General features: G+C 34.4%; 1 protein-coding gene across 1 annotated transcript; it reads left to right on the forward strand.

Annotated features, from left to right (window-relative positions):
* Positions 1–8,890: 8,890 nt before the first annotated feature.
* On the forward strand, positions 8,891–10,228 carry LOC122296641. The gene is made up of 2 exons (XM_043106444.1): positions 8,891–9,689; positions 9,798–10,228. Exons 1-2 carry the CDS (start codon positions 8,891–8,893, stop codon positions 10,226–10,228), a joined length of 1,230 nt encoding a protein of 409 aa, XP_042962378.1.
* Positions 10,229–23,556: the final 13,328 nt, after the last annotated feature.

Genomic DNA, 23,556 nt, shown 5'->3' on the forward strand with positions numbered 1-23,556 from the left:
TTTTTTTTTAAGATATAGACTACGTGCCTAAAATATATATTTTGGTAGTTTATGATTTTACTTTGGGTTTGATATTTGGTTTGAAAATCTTTTATGGGCTGAGATATTTTTAAACAAGTTGAATTATTTTTTTTTAAGTTTGAGTCGAGGTCTAAAAATTTAGGAAATAGCTCCTTTATAAATTTTTCCTACACTATCCAAACCATGGGCCCAAATATTTGAAATGGGCCATACCTAATCACCCTAAAGCCTAAACCAATTCCAGTGAGAACCAATTATCAGAATCTTATCCATGCACGTCTCCACACCTATTTTTCCATGCATGCACGTCTCTCTTACACGTCTATCCTCCTTTTTGTTCTCATCTAGGGTTTTGCCAATGAATTCTATAAATACACATCTTCCTCCTCAAATATTAGGGTTGCTGCATCCTTCCCCACATTGAAGCTTCAACCCCTCGGATCATGCCGCACCTTCTATATAAAGTATCATCACACGGCCACCACAACCCTCAACAGCACTCCCTATATATGCACTACAATGAAAGCAGCCCAGCCACCGTGTTAGCTCCACACAGACTGCCAATAGCCAAGTTGCACCATCGTGGGGCATATCCACTGCAAACGCTGCCGAGATCTTCGCTGCCCAGCCAAAGTGTCACCACAGGAATCCACTGCTAAACCACCACAGCCCATTTTTTTGCCTCCACACTTTCCAACCCACATGACAAGCTTTCATCTTCTTCCTCTAGATCCTACTGCACTACACGCACCACCATCTCTGTCTGCACGTCTCATCCCCATGTTCACCAGCAACCTCTTGGTCTCCTTAGCACCCTACCACCATCACCAAAAATCTGAGCAACTCACGACAACCTGGACCACATTAACCACCTGTAGCCTCCTCTACCAGCCCCTATTTTGCATGCATAAAAACAAAGCCCATGGGAAACAGCAGGCCAGTAATGCCTTTGCACCACCCTAAACAACCATGCTCAACCAACCCACTACCTGTGAGCCACAAACTAGCCATGATGTCGCCACCTGCACAAAGAATGCCGTCGCACTACAAAAAAAGACAGAATTGCCGGCGTTTGCTATGCGCCGGTAATTGTCCCAAAAAACGTCGCTAATTAACTGCGTAACCGACTGCCGTTACTGGAGGGTCGGTAATTCCCCAGTTCCAGCGTTTGCGCAACCGCCGATATTGGTAAATCTCATTAGCGGCGTTTGTATGTAATTTAGTGGCATTTCATGAAACATCGCCACAGTATATACATTAACAGCGTTTCTCAAAACGCCGCCACTTTATCGTTGTCATTACCTGCCATATACTATCGACGTTACCATAAACGCTACTGCTACTACATTGTCGACGTATAATATAAACTAGCGGCCTTTATTTAAATGCCACTAATAGTACATTGGCGGCAACACATTGAATTTTTTAACGGCATTTTTCTGACTACTGCCACTCTTTAAAATAGCGGCGTTACGATATATGCCGCTACTAAGAATTTGCTGGCGCATCATATAAATTGGTGGCATTTATTTAAATGCCACTAATAGTACATTGGCGGCGGCACCTTAAATAATTTAATGACGTTTATCGAAACGTCGCCAATGTCCTAATTTAATGGCGATTAGCTAAACGCCGCCACTAGTACGATGTATATAATCATACAATTTGGCGGCATTTATTTAAATGCCACTAACAGTATTTTAGCGAATTTATTAATGGCATTTATCTAAACGACGGTATTTGTAAAATAGCGGCGTTAACATAAACGCCGCCACATTACGTTGCCAACACATCATACAAATTAGTGGCTTTTATTTAAATGTCAGTAATAGTACATTGGCGACACCTTGAATTTATTAACAGCGTTTATCTAAACGTCACCATGAGTTTGTTTTTTTCTGCATTGCAGCTTATTGTAAACGCTGCCACTAATTTGTTGCCAGCATATTTTTTTAAATTAACGACATTAATATAAAAACCGCAATAAATATATTACTGGCGCATTGCATTAATTAACAGTATTTACTAACGCACCAATAATATGATATCACACAATAAAAAAATATAATATATCAATTAATAATAAATATGATATAATGGGTGATTATTCATATAATAAAAAGAAAAATTACAAATCAAAGCACATTAAAGTTCTTCATGAATAATTCTTTGTCTTCACATTGTGTTTGTCATTAGCTTTAAGACCATTTCTTTCATGGGTACTTCTTCTTTACATTTCTCCAAAAGTTTTTTGGAAAATGTTATGCAATCGTTGAGCCTGGAACACATCAAAAAAGTTATACTAAATTAATAGAGAGTAACAATAAATCAATAGCTAAAACTTCTAATCGATAACCAAGAAAGTTTTGCAATCGTTGAGCTCGCAAAATGTTTCTTTGGGTCATATTCAATATCATACAATCCTCAAGCTGGAGAGCTTCTAATCTAGTAGCTGAAAGCATAATAGTCCAGATTCAAACAATAGATAAGATTCAAATGATCTGCTCGTTTATATATCCTACTCAAAATACCAAAAAACTGAGTATACCTTGGGCATGGCATTTGAAAAATGATCTACACGGCATCTGAAAAATGTAAATCTTGTTAAGTACATAGAACTAGATCAACTTTTCATATATTTCAGAAAACATAGAGATTAAAAATGAAAACTATTTTGTAAATGCAAGAGACCTCTAAAGCAAATGCAAAAACATAGAGATTGAAAATCTGGTTAATTACAAGGGACCTCTAATGTAAATGCAAAAACATATATAATTAATGCAATCTAATAATAAATGTACATAGGATTTGCTTTATGAACTCAAGCTATTCTACAAGGCTCTTCAACCCCTACCCCACCCTACCCCCTTCTTCTCCCCCACTTGCGTTATTATCCCTCTCAATAAACATATTGTTGGCCGGTTTGTGGCAAGCATGGCTTCTTCTTCTTCTTCTTCTTCTAGCTGGCCGATGTTTCTAGCTTCACCTTCTCCAAGGAATGCCAAACAACATGGGTTCCATTGTACCTGGCCGATGTTTCTAGTCCTCTATTTAGCTGTGTTTTGAAGTAAAATTAGCATAACCATCGAACTACCATAACCACCGAACTACTTATGTATATAGTTGGGTCATAAACATCACAAGAAAGAAGCTCAAATATGTGCATATAGTTTGAGAAGCCTATACGGACCATAGTGCATATTAGATGATACCTCTGTGTCATTATAAGACCAAACACAGCTAAATAGAGGACTAGAAACATTGGCTTATGTCATTGTGACTTGATTTGTTTGCCTTATGTCAGTTCGTGGAAATTTCAAATACCAAACAGAGGAGTACAATATCAGTAAAGTGGTACCATTTCTCGTAACCCACAATCGGTATGGCACCAATGATGACAAACATCCAACCCAACTACAAGCATTTGAAGCCATCTCAAACTTCAAGAACACAAGACACATACAAGTACTGCAAAAACCAATCTTCCGAACACAAACCTTGCAATCACATTCATCCACAGGCAACTGTCCAAATAGGTAAGATTTATGCATTTTAAGTTTAGAAAAACCTCTTCCAAATGGTTGGTGAAGAGTAATGAACCCATATGATGTTGCTCTTCCATTTTTTTTCCTACAGAGCAAGTCAATGAATTAAATTAAACACTTTACATGAATATCAGTACCTTGAATCAAACAAAAAAAATAAGCAAAACTTATGCCAAAGAACCAAACAGAAAAAATAGAAAAAAAAAAAAAGAAAACACAGAACCAAACAGGAGCTGTGCGACGGAGACTCTCAATGAGAGCAGCAACGAAGCGGTGGCAAGGTGGGTGGGAAGCGGCAGTGTATTGTGGAAGGGAGAAATATTGTGATAAGAGAGAGAGAGAGAGAGAGAGAGAGAGAGAGAGAGAGAGAATGGAGAGAGAAAGCATGGTGTGAGGGAGTTTACGAATAAAATGGCGTGGGAGTTGCGGACGGTGGTGCATGATGAACATCAACTGGGCAGTGGAGGCTTGTTTTCCAGCATCTTCTGTTGCTCCTTGCGGTGGCGTCGTCACCCAACTGCATCAAGCCATGGCCCTCGGTTTGGAGAACAATGCTCTGTTCTTCTTGCTTAAAACAGAGGCTGCAGGTTCAGTACTTGTATAGGTGGTTGCTGGTTCTTGGCGTCTCACATGTGGCTTCCGATGCAGCTTTCCGAGTGTGGAGGAGTCAGTGCAAACTCTAACAGGAGGGTGGTGGCGTTGGTTGGAGGGACTTCCATTGTTCAAATAAAAGGCGCTGGAAAAATTTCATGTATCAATTGTCGCATACTCAAGCAATGAGAGGGAAATTTAAATGGATCTGAAAATTCTATACAATGCGTTGCAAGCAGTGAGAGAGAAATTTAAATTACATGAAAATTTTGAGGCAGCGTAGAGGCGGCAACTTAAGTTTCATTAGTTTTTATATGCGTTTGAGGGAAATTGTATATGGTAAGTGGCGGTCCCGGAAACACTTTGAGCTTAAGGGAGAACATGCCAAAATTATGGGAAATTTAAAATAGTCCTATGATGTTAAGATTTTATTTAACATAATTTTATAAATACAGAACATGGCCCTCCCAAAATATTTATGATTCTCATATACTTTTTAAAAAATTAGTACTTCTTCTAATATATTTAAAAATGTCTCGCTCATTTTTTTTTCTTATAGGCATTAAATTTTGTATCATTTCTATATAATATATATTTTCAAAGATGTGGTCTCATCAAAATTAAATTAAAATTAATAAGAAAAATAATAAACTTATTAATTTCTATTTATATTAACCGCTAAATGTGTCATACGGTTAAAATAAATCAGCCCCTCTTCAAAGAAATTGTTGGTTCCGTCACTTTGTTTCTAATTTGTTGATTAATATGTACGTCTCTTTCTTTATATTAGATATAATTATATTATATGTATAATAATATTTTATTATATATATTATATAAAGGATAATGTTATTATAATTTTATGTTAATATAAAAAATATATGTAATAAAATCATTATCATCTCAAACATGAATATTTATTTTGATCATATGCTTTACAATTTATACTTTATGGTCTTATACTAATATGTACTCTAATACTATTAGTAATATAATTTAAGTCTGTATATAATTCGTTCAAATTTACTAGAACGATTTATTTGTCTAAAACTAAATTAAGCCAATAACTGGTGACAGGAAATAAATCCTTATAATAAAGTTTACTAAGCTCTACTTATAGAAAATAAAGAGATTCTTAAATTTTTCCTAAGTATAAATTTATTAAAATGTAAACCTAACTTTTGAATCCTAGGTGGAAGGCCTAGCAAAGTGGCATTTAGGACTATAAATGAAAGTCTGTTCGATAGCCCGCTCGGTACTCCCTCGATTAAACTCAAATCAAACTCGACTCATGAAAAAAAAAAGCTCGTTCGTGAAAACAGATACCCGCTCGATTTGTAAATGACACATACCCGACAAAACTCGACTCGACTCAGCTAAGATTTAATTCCTTGCTCGTTTATGCTCGAGTCGACTCGTTAGCTCAACTCGATTAAAACTCATTTATATATTGATAAATATATACATACACATATGCATGTATATATGTATTAGCTAATAATATAAGCATTTTAATAGAGGTTCTACTTGTTAGTTGTATAAATTTAATATTAATTTTTTTTTATTTATTTAATTTATTAATTATTAAATCTTATTAGAAAAAACAATTCAAGCTCGAGCTCGACTCGACTCGAACTCGTTTGTGGGACGAGCTCGAGTTGAAATTTTAACTTATCGAGTCGAGCTCGACTAAAGATTTAACAAAAATCTCGAGCTCAAGTATGTTGAGTAGAGCCGAGCTCGACAAACCAAAAACCGGCGCGACTAGGCTCGATTACAGCCCTAGGGCATTATAGGTTGGCGTGAGGCTGCTAACTGTTACTTTTACCAAACTCTCTTCTTCTTCTTCTTCTTTTCATTTCTTCCCACATAGCCTCCTCTCTTGCTGCACTCATGTATCATTATTTCTTTTTCTTTCCCTAGTGCATTAATATCAGTAATTATAAAATAAAATTTATCAATTCTCAAATTTTAAACTTTAGTCCCATTTTATTTAGAGAAATATTATAGTTACAAAGAGATTACACAAAAGTAATCATACAAACTGACATGGCTTAATGTTATTTGTCAGATTGTAAAGTTACTTTTATTGTAAAATAGATTTAATAGATCCGATAAAACCATATCAATTTGTATGATTTTTTTTGTATGATTGCTTTGTGGATGTAGTAGTACTCTTTTATTTATTTGTTAAAGAATTAAGTTTGAGGCTTCATTAATGTTGTAATCTAATTTTTTTTTTTTTTGTCAAATTTAAAGGAAAAAAAAAAGACTAAATTTATGGGTTGGTAAATTTAAAGACTAAAAAAAATTAAACAATGTTGTAATCTAATTACCATTCCATAGTTAATTATCTCACGCATGCTTATATCTAGAAGGATCTGCACCCATAACGTCACCTTCCAAATTCCAATGATCAAAGTATTTTTTTCTCTAATTATTTATAAAATCTGTCCTGTATTTAATTCATTGCATGTATTAATTTTTTTTTTCACCACAACTCCATATCTTGCCGTTTTATCTTCCCCATAATTAACATGGCTAGGGTTGCCGCCACACAGAACGTCCCTCGTGCATTACGTGCCCACGCAGCAACGCCTCAACAGAACGTCCCTTCGCATCGCTCTGCCTGATCACATATCATCCTCCACACAACAACGTCCCCACACGGAAATATTCTACCCACCAGCCTTCCTCTGTTACAACGTCCACCGATTGAGAGGCTCTATTTTGCAGCCTCAAAACAGAGCACTAGAAGGTTAGTAATTTTAGTATAGCCATGGTACACGGTAATATAGAGGCTGTAGCAGCAGGAGCCGTAACCATATAGGTACTAATATTAACTTTAGTCCCATTTTATTTTGAAGTTGATGGTTTCCCATTTTATTTACAAGTTCCCTATCATTGATATCAATTTTAGTATGTTTGGTAGATTTTCTTTTGTTTGGTTTCCATGAAAACAGAGGAACAGAATGGTAAGAATGCCGATTTGGTAGTAGTCATGGTTTAAGGGCCAAACTTTTCAGTTGCTCTGTTTTTTGCGTGGAACATAATGGTTTAAGGGCCAAACTTCTCATCATTAAACAACCATCTTCACAACCAAAACTTAAATAACTAACAAAGAGCATCCATATAATCCTACTACTAACTACAAAAGATACTAGAAACACAATTTAATTGCTCCTGGCACTAATATTCAAATTCATGTGGCTATTGATCATCCACCTTTTGGATGCTGTACGTACGGCCAAAAAGAAATAAAAATCCTTTTTAAAAATCATTAAAGAAATATACATTTTTAGATATATTTGTTTTTTGAAAAAAAAAAAACTGTGGCTTACGGGTATAAATTGAGATAATATTTATCAATTATATCTAAAAATGTTTTATTCTTTTTTGTATTAATGTTGAGGGAGAAATGTAGAATATAGTATTAGAACATTAATACATGTTTTATCTCTCTGATATACATTGCATTCTTTTTTGTAGTTGAAGTTGAATGTGATTCTTAATTTCTGTTAACGAATGAAAGAGACCTATTGTGATCTATCGGCTTTAATTGCTATATTAGTAGGGTATGTATATTCCTATATTGATAGATATATCAAACATATTATCTCAAATTATGTTTATAATATTCTTGTCTTAATACAGTAGAACATTAATACATGTTGAGGGAGAAATCTTTGTCTCTCAAATTGTTAACTTTCGGTGCTTGTTAATTTATTTGATGTTGGCTCCATGTAGTACACCTTACTTCTAGAAGGAAATTATATGTTCATGCCCAACATGGTATATGCCCAACATAGCGTTTATGTGTCCAAATCTAAATTAAGCCAGCATTTTATGAGGAAATAATAAATAAAAAAATTAGACCCACTAAGCTCTACTTATAGAAAATAAAGAAGAGTTTTAAATTTTCCCTAAGTACAAATTTATTAAAATGTAAACTAAGTTTTGAATTTGAAGCGCCTCTAGGCCTAGCAAAGTGGCATTGTAGGTTGATAGCGTTTAAAAATGCAAAAATTTATCAATTATATGCGAGTAAATTAGTACATTTCCGACGTTTATCAATTATCAAATTTTAAACTTTAGTCCAGTTTTAAATATCTTTGAATCTTTATCATTTTTAGGTTTTATTGTTGTGATCTAATTTTTTTTTGCCCAATTTAAAGAAAAAGAGAATTCAATGAAAACTTCATCTAAATTTCACTCAATATAAATCTTCCGTATATATGCTTCATCTAGAACTTCATCTAAAACTCACTCAATAAAACGTCATCAGTTTTAGGCTTTATTGTAGTAACCCATATATAATTTTCGGCAGTCTTTTGTTACCACTCACTTTCCACAATATATATCTTACCATGAATTAGAGAATATGACCCAACTTGATATTTTTAAGTACATCCCCATGACCCTGTGACGTACTATATGACCACAACTCCAATTAAACCTATAACTTGTTTTTTAATTTGGAGTGGGAAAAAGGAAACAAAAATAAAAGCCACAACTTACATAAACATTAAACATAATTTAGTCATTTAATTTGTTTAACATATGGATGTTTTTCAGCCATTTAATTTGGTTAACATATGGATTTTTTTTACTGTTTTACTTTAGAAACAATGATGATTTAATCTAGTTTTATCCTAAACAGGGGCTGGACTATTTCTAGTTTGATCCTGATTTGTTGAGTTCTTACTCCTACCCGTTTATAATTTAGTTAAGCTATGGACAAAAGTTGGATGAAAAAACCTCGACATACACAAGAGTATGTCGATGGTGTCAATGACTTTTTGAAGTTTGCATGCGAGAATTGTGATACAGATTCGCCGATTTGTTGCCCATGTAGAAGATGTGGATTACGTAAGATGTTCATGCCCAACATGGTATATGATCATTTGATTAGCTATGGAATTTCTCAAGGTTACACCATTTGGCATGCTCATGGGGAGAGAATAGGGGAGGCATCTTACCATGCTACTGATGCCCAAAATAATAATGAGCAAATAAATGAAGGCTCTGGTGGGATGACAACCATGTTACATGATGTTTTCCCCATGTTTGATCCTGAAATAGTGGAGGGTGGGCCTGAAATAGGTGTGGATGCTGGAGAGGCTGGAGTGCAAAATGAAAATCGACAAGGTTCTAGCAAAAGAGTTAATAAATTTTACAATATGTTGAAAGATGCTGATGAACCATTATATGAAGGGTGCACAAAACATACTAAGTTTAGTGCTATTGTACGTCTCTGGAATATGAAGTGTTTGGGTGGATTGAGTAATAACATATTCACAAAACTACTTGAATTTGTGAATGAGTTGCTCCCACCAGGAGTATCATTTCCTAAAAATACGTACAAGGCAAAGAAGTACATGAATGAGTTAGGTCTTGGATACGAGAAGATCTTAGTATGTCCCAATGGTTGTATGTTATTTTGGAAGGACAATGAGAATCTGGAAATATGCATGGTATGCGGAGCATCAAAATGGAAGCAAAAAGAGTCTATGGATGATAGGTCTAGAAAAGGTAAAAGAAGTCCAGCTAAAATATTACGGTGGTTTTCGTTAAAGACAAGGTTGCAAAAGCTTTTTATGTCATCGAAGACTTCTTCACAAATGAAATAGCATGCTATAGGCCGCAGTAATGATGGGGTACTAAGGCATCTAGCAGTTGGCATGGCTTGGAAGACGTTTGATTCACAACATGATGATTTTGCCTTTGACCCCTGCAATGTTAGGCTTGGTTTATCTGCAGATGACTTTAATCCTTTTGGAAACATGAGCATTTCCTATAGTACTTGGCCGGTTATGTTAGTACCTTACAATTTACCTCCTTGGATGTGCATGAAACGATCAAGTTTCATGCTATCGTTGATTATACCGGGACCATCATCACCTTCAATGAATATAGATGTATACTTAGAGCCTCTAATATCAGAATTAAAGGAATTATGGGAGGTTGGAGCACCAACCTATGATGTTTGCTCCAAAGAGATCTTCACAATGCGGGCGGTTTTAATGTGGACGATAAATGATTTTCCTGCATATGGTGATTTGTCTGGATGAAGTACGAAAGGTCGTTTAGCATGTCCTTGTTGTATGGGTAACACAGGATCTAGATGGCTGAAACATGGAAAAAAGTTTTCCTATATGAGGCATAGACGATTCTTGCCAAGTGATCATAGGTGGAGAATGATGGCAAAAACATTTGATGGGACACGAGAAATTGATCCTTCACCTACTATGCCAACACTTGATGAAATTTTGGAATAGTTAGATGATTTAAATTGCAATGATAGAACAGATCGTAAAAGAAAAAGAGTTGTGGGGTCAACTAATGTTAAGGAATACTCATGGAAGAAACGTAGTATTTTCTTTAGTTTGCCTTACTGGAAAGATAATTTATTGCATCATAATCTTGATGTGATGCACATTGAAAAAAATGTGGTGGATAACATTGTCGGCACACTGTTGAATATTGATACAAAATCAAAGGATGGCATAAAGGCACGCCTTGACTTACAAGAGATGGGTTTGAGACCACAACTTCATCCGGTTATAACAGCTGCAGAGAAGACATATTTGCCTCCAGCTATTTTCACAATGAGTAACAAAGAGAAAGAAGACTTGTTGAAGGTTATACAAAATGTAAAAATATCAGACGGTTATTCTTCAAATGTTTCACATTGTGTCAAGCTTCAACACCGTACTATAGTGGGCATGAAGAGTCATGATTGCCACATACTGATGCAACAACTCCTGCCAATTGCATTACGTGGGTCATTACCTAAGAAGGTAATAGAACCATTAATCGAGCTATCTGGATTCTTCAGGGGAATTTGTTCCAAAACGTTGCGGCTTGAAGATTTGGACCGATTGGAATCTAGAATACCTTACATATTGTGCCAATTAGAAATGATATTTCCGCCATCATTTTTCACGGTTATGGTGCACTTGACCGTACATTTAGTTGCAGAATGTAAGCTTGGAGGACCTGTTCATTATCGATGGATGTATCCCGTTGAAAGGTATGCTATAGTTATTAAATTAAAAACACATAAATATCAGTTGAATGAGATTTTTAAAAAAAAAAAATAGTAAAAGTCATCTAATGATTTATGTGGTAGGTACCTACACCAACTTAAGTTTCATGTGCGTAACAAAGCTACATCAGAAGGTTCCATTGCTGAAGGATATTTGTTGGAGGAATTATTGACATTTTGTTCTCGTTATTTAGAATCCGCTCAAATGGTTTTCAGTAGACCGTCTAGAAACCTAGATGATTCTAAAGGGAAAGTAATTGACATCTGACTCGATTTTACATCGTGGACCCAAGCACATCGCTATATTCTTTTCAACTCTAACGATTTCACTCCATTCTGCATGTGAGTTGCAATGCTTAATACGTACGAATCAAATTATGTTTCATTTATATTTGTGTAATTATAACATACATTTGTGATGTCGTGAACATATATAGGATGCACTTGGAAATAATAAGGAATACAGTTGATGGGAATCATTTATCGACTGATGAATTATAGAAGAGGCACGAAGACCAATTTTGTAATTGGTTCCAAGACTATGTAAGGATTACACCAAAGACCAATTTTATTATGCCTCTGTAGCTTTTTTTTCGTCATTTTAATCAATGCTAAAAATCCAACCTTTCAGGTAATGAAAATGGATGATAATGGAAGAAGTGAATTGGGCCATAAAGTCGTAATGCATTCTAAAGGTCCCATGCAAGTTGCCAAAGAATTTAAGCGAATTGTCATTAATGGCACAAAATTTCGCACTAGGAATCATGAAAATGGGAAGAAAACTCAGAATTGTGGGGTTAGTGTATGTACTGATCAAGATGGCCCTGCTTGGTATGGCCAATTAACACGCATAATTGAGGTTATGTATTATGATGGGTCCCGATATGTGTTATTCAAATGTGATTGGGCAGACGTTGCTCGGGGTAGAGGTTTGAAGGTGGACGAGTTTGGCTTTACTCTTGTAAATTTTTCTCATTTAGTACACACTGGTAGTCGGATAACTGATGATCCGTTTGTTTTATCTTCCCAAGTATCTCAAGTATTTTATGTGGCAGATGAAAGATGCCCAAATTGGGTTGTGGTTGTTAAGACAAAACCAAGAGACGTGTATGACACTGGTGAAGAGGAAGTGACTAACGATGATGAGGATGAATATTTAGTCAACAAATATTGTATTAACACTTCCAACCATGAAGCTATTGAACCCGGTATTGACGATGTTGTGTGGACACGAAATGATATAGATGGAATGATGATCGAAACTCCCCAATAGTGTTGAGTAAGAAATATATAATTTTAGACTATTTAACATGATATCTCTTATCACATAAGTCTATCTCATATCATGCTCTAAATATTATTATTTCTATTGATTTGCATATATGTAAATTTGTTTTTGTATAGGTACAATGGGTCCAAAAAAGAAGGCAAAGATGTCCATACCACAGTTACGAAGACAATCTACAAGACTACAAGCTGTCCATAGTGAGCCACAATCTGATAGGGCAGCCCATTCATTACCCTCTGTCAATAGGCCACCCCTTTCCGTTGATAGGATGGTGGAGTCACCACTTTCTATGGATTGTCCTTCCCAACCATCATTATCTTCACAGCAAGGGACCCAACCTCCTATAGAACCATCATTATCTTCACAGCAAGGGACCCAACCTTCTATAGAACCATCATTATCTTCACAGCAAGGGACCCAACCTTCTACATCGAGCCAAATGGGAGGCCAACTATCCACACACATGGAGATGAGCAGAGAGACCGAGCCATGCACATCTGTACCAATAGCACCTAGTTCGGAAGCAGAAAATGTCGATATGTGTTCTGACATTGGAGATTGCTTTCTCATCATCGTCGGTATGTTTTTGTTTTTCTTACTTATTATTTATTTCACAATGACTGCAGATTTACGAAATACTAACACTGTAACTAAATCTATTTTTGCAGATAGTAATGGAGATCGAGTAAAGAGATTATTGCACTCTATTCATGACATTTGGCATCTTCCAGAAGGGGAGAGAATTGAAATGGAGCTCAAGAATCTTGGTCAGCCCATCAAAAAGCAAGACTCAAAGGTGGTAAGATTTGGTGGTCTGATAGCGAAAGGTAATAAGTTGATTCCGATAATTTACAAAGATTGGAGGTCAGTACCTAAAACCATAAAGGAGGAAGCGTGGGGTCTTATAAAGGTATATATGATTTTTCATATTTAAATATTATTATTATTTAAATAGGTATATTTTGAAAATTTTGTTAGAAAGCTACTTACTCACCTGTGTAAATTTATTTTGACTGTAGGGCAAGTTTAAAGTTCCTGATGACAAATTGGATGTATTCAAAAAATGGATACCAAAGGACTTGGGAAAGAAATGGAAAGACTATAAGCATGAATTGAAGAAAAAGCTACTTAATGAAAAAGACACCTCTGCAGCACAAGTTGTGGCAAGGGCAAGTCCCGATATGGTGGACTTAGAACAACTAGCAGAGTTGGCCAATCTCTGATTTGATCCAGAATATATGGTAACAATGCGTGTATTTCTATTATAGATTTATAAAGTCAACCAACTAGTTATTTTAATTATAATTCTCATAATATTTTACATGTTGCAGTCCAAATGTAATAAAAACAAGGAGTGTCGTAAGAAGCAGGTCGTTGTTCATAGCGGAGGATCAAAAAGTTTAGCAAGATATGCCCATGATATGGTATTTATTTATTTAATATTTATTTATTGTTGAATATTTGTTAGTTCTTTGTTTTCGATATATGTGTTTAATCTAAAATATTGGACGTAGAAAAAATCAACTGGGGCAATGCCAAGTCGAGCACAGTTGTTTGTCAAGACCCATAAGAAAAAGGATGGCACACACTACAATGATGACACGAGGAAGAAAGTGGTATGTTTATTTTCAAATTTATAACTTTTTTAATTTTAAAGGATTTATAAATGAAGAATAATGTGTATTTTTTATTATCTATTACAGGTTGAGATGGAGGAACTTTTAACACAGGACACGAATTCTATAGACATGGGGTCTGGAGGAACCATGACTTGGGCATCAGATGATGTTTATTCAAAAGTCATGGGACCAGAACGGCTTGGACGTGTGCGTGGTTTGGGTTTTGGGCCAACCCCTACAAAGCAAACTTGTCAACATTCACTACCGACTTCAAACCAAGAAGATGGTGTATCAAAGGAAGAGTTTGAGAAAATGCGGAACAAATTAGCTGAATTACGAAACTTAGTAAACACATTCGTGCATGCACAGGTGAGCACCCCACATATGTTTAGTTGATATAAATCAACCTTATATTGAAATTTTTGGACCACCCTCATTTGAATTTATATTCAGGCTTCAGAACAAAATCGAAAAGAGAATGAAAAGAGGAAGAGAAAGGTGAAGAAGAGGAAAATGCTGAAGAGGAAGAAGATCAAGAGGAAGATGAAGAAGAGGAAGAAAATGAAGAGGACGATGATTGAGGGTCGGGATTATAAGTGAGACTTGAGACTATCATTGAGACTATATTTATGGTATTTGCAATATATAGACATTTGCTCTGTTTTGGTGGTATTCACAACTTTCCTTAATTGAGACTATATTTATGGTTATGCCATATATCAACGTTTGCTATGTTTTGTTAAGTTGGAATTAGGATGAATTATGAAATTAAAGGAGAAGTGTTGGATTATGCATTATTTTTACTACTCTTTTTGGAAGTTGTGAATCTTAATATGATGTTTAACATATCTTGTCATAAAGTTCGCAAGCACCACACACTTTTTTAAAAAAAAGAATAAGTATAAGATCCATATTAAAAGATTAAATTTTAAATAATAGACTCTATTGTTTTCAAAAGAAATATTGTACGAGACTTGCACAATTTTTGGGTGTATTTTCGTATCATTTAAATAAGTTATTTTATTTTATTTTATTTTATTTTATTACCAATAAATCTATAATAGTTTTACCGGCATTTCATTGATCAAATTTGGACATTTTATAAGCGCCGCCAATGTATATAATTATTTCCGATATAACAATATAAACGCCAGCGTAAAATTAATCAATGGCCAGCATTTATTTAAACGATATAAATGTTGAAAAACTCAATACTTTATCGGCAGAAACTCTATCAATTGTCGGCATTTTGTGAAATGCCACTGATGTTATATGTTATTACCGCTGGTATATTAGAAACGCCGACAAACACGGTTAATATAACGGCGTATAATTAATAAATTATTGACATTTGTTTAAACGTCAACAAAAAAAATATTATTACCAGCGCATAAACAAATGCCGCGCTTATAAATGCCGCCAATTTAGCCTTTTTTTGTAGTGTCGGGCACCTCTCAGCCAGCTCTCATTCTCCGTTTCTCTCTCTCTCTCTCTCTCTCTCTCTCTCTCTCTCTCTCTCTCTCTCTCTCTCTCTCTCTCTCTCTCTCTCATCACATTGTCTACCTCTCTCTCAACCTCACAGCACGACTGCCTCTGAGCTCCTTCCTCTTCCACTCACAACCTCTACTCTCGGTGACTTTGAGTTTTCATCCCGACATCACATGGCATTTATCCTATGTAAGATATCATTGTTTTACTCAATTGTTATGTTTTCAGTTTTTTTCCGAAGTGCATGAAAGTTTTTCTTCATTACTAAAATGCCCTTAAAGCCTTCAATTTTTTATGTAGCCTTCCGAGTATAACTTTATGATTTCACGTAGCTCGTTTCCTTAATTTTATGTTAAACCCTTGATGCTATATCAACCTTGTTTTAAATAAATTTTTTTAAAAAGAGAATAAAGGAATTTTAAAATTATATTATTTAGCATGAAATTATTTTAGTTTGAACTTGTATTTGTTTTTATATTATTTTGTAACCAGGGGTTGTTTGCAATATAATCAATATAATATTTTCTACGAGGGTTGGGTTTGTTTTCTTAAATAGATTGATGTTTGAGTTGGAGTAAGGTTAAGTGCATTAAGTGGATAATTGATTGTATTTTAATAATTATGAGGATTTTAGGTTTTGAGGATTTAAAATAGATTACTTAGTATTTTTGGTTTAAACTTTGATATACGTATTCTATTAGAAATTTTTGGGAGTACGTGACTATTTTTATAGGTGACAATTGATTTTCTTTTAGTACTGTCGTGGAGAATTTCTGAATAGTTAAGAAGTCCAAGTAAACGGAATTCTTATACTAGATTTTGCATAAAAACAAAATGGACTAGGGTTGATTTTTTGAAAATATGCATGTTTTGTTATAAAAAGAAATTTGAACTATCTCAGTTATTTGTTCTGCATTACTTATGAGATTCTGTTTAAGAATAAAGTATTTTCTGGCATGACTGGTGTAGACATGAGCTTATTTTTGGCATTCTATTCCTGAACTGTGCAAAAAGAGCGAATATGAAACTTATGAAATGTTTTGCATAAATTATGTTTTTGTGATATGATTTTGTTCAGTTCTATGATTTGATAAGATGTGATTTCTAAAAACATTTTGCATGACTATCTAGTTTTGTATCGGATTCTATTTTTGCTCTGTTTAGTTAAGGACCCTACCACGGGGGTTTTACATGGCTTCTGTTATGAAATGATATGACCCTACCATGGGAAAGAATAGTGGTATTCTGTTTCAGTTATGATATGCATCTGCTTGGTTATCCACAAATGCACAACCCTACCACAGGGGTTAAACGTGGCCTTTGTTCTGATATGATGATGATAATGAATCAGATATATTATGCCAAAGTACTTTGGAAGATTCAAATTCTGTTTCTGCTCGATTGGTAGTCGAGGTTTGCATAACCCTACCATAAGGGTTAAACATGGAATTCGGTTATGATGTGATGTTTCAATTATGTTGTGACAAAGGAACTTTAAATAAGAATATTTTTCTGAAACTTTCGCTCTGATATTCTTTTATAACATGTGCTGATTCTGCATTCTAAAAGTAAAACCATTTTGTTCTATATTTTGAACTATGTAAATGCTCATGCTGGCACACTAGTATATGTTCTCTGGTTACTGAATTGTTGATAACTCATTCCTTATCTCCATAATATTTTTTGAAATTCCCAACGTACCCCTGTAAAACAACGAAATTGTCTACCAATTTCCTTGAACAAATAAGTTAGATCTCAATTATCAAGATTATGAAACAAATCAAATACTTTAAAATAAATAATCAAACTTGCAAGACACGACGATTGGTTACGAAGGGAAACCCTTTAAAGAACTCTTTAAAGGTAAAACCCTACGGGGCAGCCAAACCCAGGAAAGTCAATCTTCTTATTTGAAGAACAATTACAAGCAATAATCAATTACAAAACCTTTGCAATTCGACTCTCTTACTTGCCTAGACAAACGACCCGTTTATCTTCTACCACAGTAGCAGCCAGAACCTCTGGCGATCTTCAAATGTTGACTTCCCTTCTGGAACTCCAGAGGCTGAAATCCAATCGATGTTCCTTCACACTCAAGAAGATATGAAAAACCCCATGAAAATTCTCAAGTGAATTTTCTCTCATAAACACTCAGAATCTCCTCTGTAAAATTCGTGGCTTGAAGTCCTTAAGAAGATACAAAACCGAATCCCTTTAAATAGAAAGTCTGGAAAGAGTTCTAGTTGCAGTAGAACTCTGCTGACGGTTAGCAACAAACGTGAAAACGCGTACCGACGGACTGCTAACATTTCGCGATAACTTCTTCTCTTATAGACTAAACTCTGTTCAGATTTCTTCTGGATAAGTGCAAAACTATCAGATCTCGATTTTGACTTCAGGGACTTATCTAAACAACTCCTAAAACTTCTAGATAGACTCAATATTGTTTAGATACAAATCAAAACTTATTTTACATTCATCCAAATTTAATCAAATAATGATAAGATAAACCTTATCATTCATCCAAATTTAATCAAATAATGATAAGATAAATCTTATCATTTAGTCATCTAATCCTAGCCAATTTTTGCCTTTACAATCTCCCCCTTTGGCAGATTGGTGACAAAACCAACTTGATGAATGTCTTGCATATACAATCTTCCCTTTAGCGAATCGGTCACAAAACCAACTTGATGAATGTAATATGTACCTAAGACAAAAACAACCAGCAGACCAAGATCTCGTGAAAAATATCTTAATACAGTTATGATAAGAAATGACATAGAACATTCCTTGAAACTAGTCCCAATAATAATCAAAGGTTAGATGTAATGTAAACCGACAAAAAGAAAGTGTTCTAGTCATCATCAATAACCATGTTTAATACTTAGTTCTCCCCCTCAATATTCTGCTGCTCCCCTTTTTATTTTCAGCAAATTCATTAAACTCTCACTTACTCAAACTCCCCCTAAAAATCATAATATCAAGATATTCTAATTTGTTTTTCTCCCCCTTTTTGTCACTAATCTGACAAGACACAAAATAGAATAAATATCACTTATGTGAGCCAATATGAAGATACTAAGAAAGACATGATGAACAACTCACATGTGTCTCAATTTTTCATGGATTAAATGCACATGATGTATGAGCATGAATGTATGTTTAAACAATGAGCAAATGATTGAGACAACTTGGTTGAGACAACTTGGTTGAGACAAAAAAACAAACACTTGGTGGGCATTCCATGAAAACCGAATGACAAAGGCTAAAGACCCACTCAAAAACTGTCTTCAATACATGCATAGAGTAGATATAACAAAAAAAAACCATTGAATTTTTTTATAATTTTTTTTTTTTATAAAAAAACAACGAAAGGGCAAGTAACATGCTTAAATGTATCTTAGTTCAAACATAGTGTAACTCACAAAACAAATTCAATAAAGTACACCCTTTTATTTGCAACAATCACTATGGATGTTCACTCCTCATAAGATCATCAATGTCAAAGTTCATGTGAGTGTGTGAGTGAGTATACTTATATCAGAGCATGTTATGAACTCCCTTTTTTTTCGTTTTTTTCATTTTGCTTCCCCTTTTTTTTTTTAATATATCTTTGAGACATTTGTTCAAAGAAAGATTACTTTTGATAGATGCTCTCAAGAGTTTGTTACTTGACCTTAAAAGTCAAACTTTATGCTAGGGCCTAGATACATGAGCATCTCCTCCAAACACTAGTTTGTACACCCCCTTTGTTCATGTTGGCTGCTCATCTTTTTCCATAATGATTAGAGCAACGATTTTTTTCTGTAAGAACTCAAGATGGTAGATCCGTGTAGGGTGTTTGTCTTTTTCCGCAATGAATTAACACCGACTTTTTCTATATGGATCACTCTTTGTGTTTGGCAAGAAGAGAGCTCTTTACATATGTACTAGGTTCAACTAGTATTAGTCAATTCAAGGCATGAACTCCCCCTTTGATGAGCATCTAAAAAAGAAACATATTAATTATAGGATGCTTACATATAGGTTCCTCACAGTGCATTATAAATGAACTTTGCCAAGATAATTTATAGGGTTAGTATGCACAAAGTGAATCGCACAAAATAGAAAGATGCATAGGTTCAGGAATTTATTATGTGAGAACACAATTGTTCAAACTTTGACATATCAAGCATGCACTTTCCTTAAGGAAAAGTTTTGAACCAAACCAGAATTCTTTGTTATAATATATTTTTCTTATTTAAAACTGAAAAACAGAAACATAAAATAAAACAGAAAAATAAAATGCATGTCCTAGGCTAATGCAATAATATAAAGGATGCAAGAACATGCAAGTAGTCCTATCCATTAATGTGACATGGCATCCTCTTTGACCACCCACTTTGCTTTAAATTTTGGCCTATTCTTTTTATCAACATCACTTTGTATGATCTTTTCTTTATTTTGAAAGCAAAAATCTGCTATTTCACTAATTTTGAGACTTAAAAAATTGATTTGTTGACTCATATCACAAACTTGATTCTCTAGACTATTTCCTTTCCTTTTTGGATTTCTTTCACATCCATTTTTCTTCACTTTATTCAAGTTAAAGCAATTTGGTCTTATATGACCAACAACACCACAATAATGACAAATAGGAATAAACTTACCTTTGCACTTACCTTGGTTGGGCTTTTTTGTCATTGATCTATCATGTGAGGCTCTTGGAACATGAGTTGTAGACACGGCCTTCTTTGGAGTTTCCTCATCTTGACTTCCTTTAACAAAAATGATATCTTTTGATGAGGTGGCAGCGGATGATGAGTCTTTAAGTTCCATATCTTGGGAAGTCATATACCCCAAACCGGTGCGATCACAACTAGATTTTTGAATACTCAACATCTCTTCTAATTTTTGTGTTGCTGTTTTTTCTTGAACCTTTTCCAACTCTTTTTCTAATGCAATTTTTTGATCCCTTAATCTTGTTATTTCAATATCAGAAATTTTGAATGTCTCAGACAACTTATTTTTCTTACTCTTCATATTAGTGAATTTCTTGTACAGCTTCTTGTTGAGTTTCTTTAATTTGATCACTTCTTCACACACATCATTGTAAGCTTCTTGTAAACTCAACTCATGATCATCCACAACTAGAGCAACCTCCGAATCACTATTGTCATCATCACTTTCAAATTTTGTTAGCTCAATATCAGAAAAATCATTAACAACAGTAGAGAAAGCCACAAAAGTATTGTCATAATCAGATGATGAACTTAAAGTTTCAGATTCTGAACTATCACTAAGTGTGACATTCAATGCTTTTCCTTTACTTTTCTTGAAATTTGGACATTCAATTCTTATATGACCATAACCAGAACATTCATGACACTTTACTTTATCAGATTTTTCTTTATTCCATTTTTCAAAATAATTTTTCTTTGCAGAAAATTCTTTACCTCTTTTTTCCTTTCCACTATACTTTTTATTAAACATGAATTTTCTGAATTTTCTTACTATAAGATCTATATCCTCATTGTTAAGATTTTCTTCATCAGAAAAATCATCTTGAATTTCTTCTATAGTTTTTAAGGCAATAGACTTACCTTTTCTTGCTTGAGGAAGCGAAGATTCATACGTTTGTAAAGAACCTACCAATTCTTCTACCCTTATTGCATCAAGATCTTTACTTTCTTCAATAGCAGTAACTTTGGGTCGAAATCTTTCAGGTAAAGACCTTAGAATCTTCCTCACGATCCTTGAATCCTCCACCTTCTCGTCGAGATTAAACCTGGAATTCACAATATCATTTAGTTTAGCATAAAAATCATTAAAATTTTCGTCTTCCAACATTTTAATCTCTTCAAATTTTGAGGTTAGCATTTGCAATTTCGAATTTTTTACTATTCTTGTGCCTTCATGTGTAACCTCCAAAATATCCCAAGCTTCTTTAGAAATCTCACACATGGAGATTCTTTTAAATTCTTCGGAGGATACCGCCATGAAAATAGCGTTAAGTCCTTTGCTATTCAAATTGCAATTGCTAATTTCATCTTTTGTCCAAGCATCTATAGATGCCTCGGGCTTAATCCATCCCCGTTCAACCAAATGCCATACACGTTCATCTAAAGACTTGAGAAAAACCCTCATACGAACTTTCCAATAAGCATAGTTTTCCCCATCGAAGTATGGTGGAACGTGTAATGACGTCAACATGATCTACAAGGGCACGGATCACACTCGAATGAGTGAACCACGCTCTGATGCCAATTGAAATTCCCAACGTACCCCTGTAAAACAACAAAATTGTCTACCAATTTCCTTGAACAAATAAGTTATATCTCAATTATCAAGATTATGAAACAAATCAAATACTTTAAAATAAATAATCAAACTTGCAAGACACAACGATTGGTTACGAAGGGAAACCCTTTAAAGAACTCTTTAAAGGTAAAACCCTACGGGGCAACCAAACCCAGGAAAGTCAATCTTATTATTTGAAGAACAATTACAAGCAATAATCAATTACAAAATCTTTGCAATTCGACTCTCTTACTTGCCTAGACAAACGACCCGTTTGTCTTCTACCGCAGTAGCAGCCAGAACCTCTGGCGATCTTCAAATGTTGACTTCCCTTCTGGAACTCCAGAGGCTGAAATCCAATCTATGTTCCTTCACACTCAAAGCATGATCACACTCAAGAAGATATGAAAAACCCCATGAAAATTCTCAAGTGAATTTTCTTTCATAAACACTCAGAATCTTCTCTGTAAAATTCGTGGCTTGAAGTCCTTAAGAAGATACAAAACCAAATCCCTTTAAATAGAAAGTCTGGAAAGAGTTCTAGTTGCAGTAGGACTCTGCTGACGGTTAGCAACAAACGCGAAAACGCGTACCGACGGACTGCTAACATTTCGCCATAACTTCTTCTGTTATAGACTAAACTCTGTTCAGATTTCTTCTGGATAAGTGCAAAACTATCAGATCTCGATTTTGACTTCAGGGACTTATCTAAACAACTCCTAAAACTTCTAGATAGACTCAATATTGTTTAGATACAAATCAAAACTTATTTTACATTCATCCAAATTTAATCAAATAATGATAAGATAAACCTTATCATTCATCCAAATTTAATCAAATAATGATAAGATAAATCTTATCATTTAGTCATCTAATCCTAGCCAATTTTTGCCTTTTCATTTTTCAAATAATTTTGGAATGGTTCAGCTAAGTATTAAGATTTTGGAGCATGGGTGAGATGATTATTTAAGCTTAGTGAATTACTCATAGAAGATTTTTTATGATTGTCAGTTTTTTTTGAGATTTTTTAGTATTCAAACAACTTTATATTTTAGAATCTGTAAATTCCTTGATGGAATGTGAGTTTTAAGTTACAAGAAGCAACTCTCCGACCCTTACGAGACCAGGGTGTTACAAAGGAGGTTAATTTATTATGCATGTAAGGTGTGGTACTAAAGAAGTCATCGACGACATTCACATATGTGGTGGGACATCTTGATCAAAGAGTGAAAATAGACAAAAATATTAAGCCTACTGACAAAAAATACAAGAAATAGCTCTCAATGATAGCTTGCAAATTTTCATACGAAAATGAAGCATTTGTTCACACCATATTAATCGAAGATCAATGGAAAGTAAGCAACCTAGAATCATTAGCAAGAAAAATGTACACCTAATTTGTTTCTAATATATGATCTTATGTAAATTATGGCTGTGATGCTTAATGTTTCGGATTCATTTTTGTGCAAATGGAAAATTTAGGGTTCTACCAATTCCAGAATGGTATTTACGTAGGAAGCATCCTTATATATACACACATTCCTTAAGAGGTTATATATACATGCTTATGAATTCGTAACTAAAGTGGCTAAACACTATTATGGAAATGAATATAATTCTTCAGTGATTGTCTAATTAAATTTGATTACTCAATTTTAGAAATATATAACATTA

The sequence above is a fragment of the Carya illinoinensis genome, chromosome 15 (assembly GCF_018687715.1).
Source record: "Carya illinoinensis cultivar Pawnee chromosome 15, C.illinoinensisPawnee_v1, whole genome shotgun sequence".
NCBI classification, from domain to species: Eukaryota; Viridiplantae; Streptophyta; class Magnoliopsida; order Fagales; family Juglandaceae; genus Carya; species Carya illinoinensis.

Excerpts from the sequence above, each read along its gene's own strand:
- LOC122296641 (XM_043106444.1), top strand. The coding sequence starts at position 8,891 with ATGGACAAAAGTTGGATGAAAAAACCTCGACATACACAAGAGTATGTC. Across the intron at positions 9,690-9,797 it reads GGATGATAGGTCTAGAAAAG|GCCGCAGTAATGATGGGGTA; the intron begins GTAAAAGAAGTC and ends AGCATGCTATAG.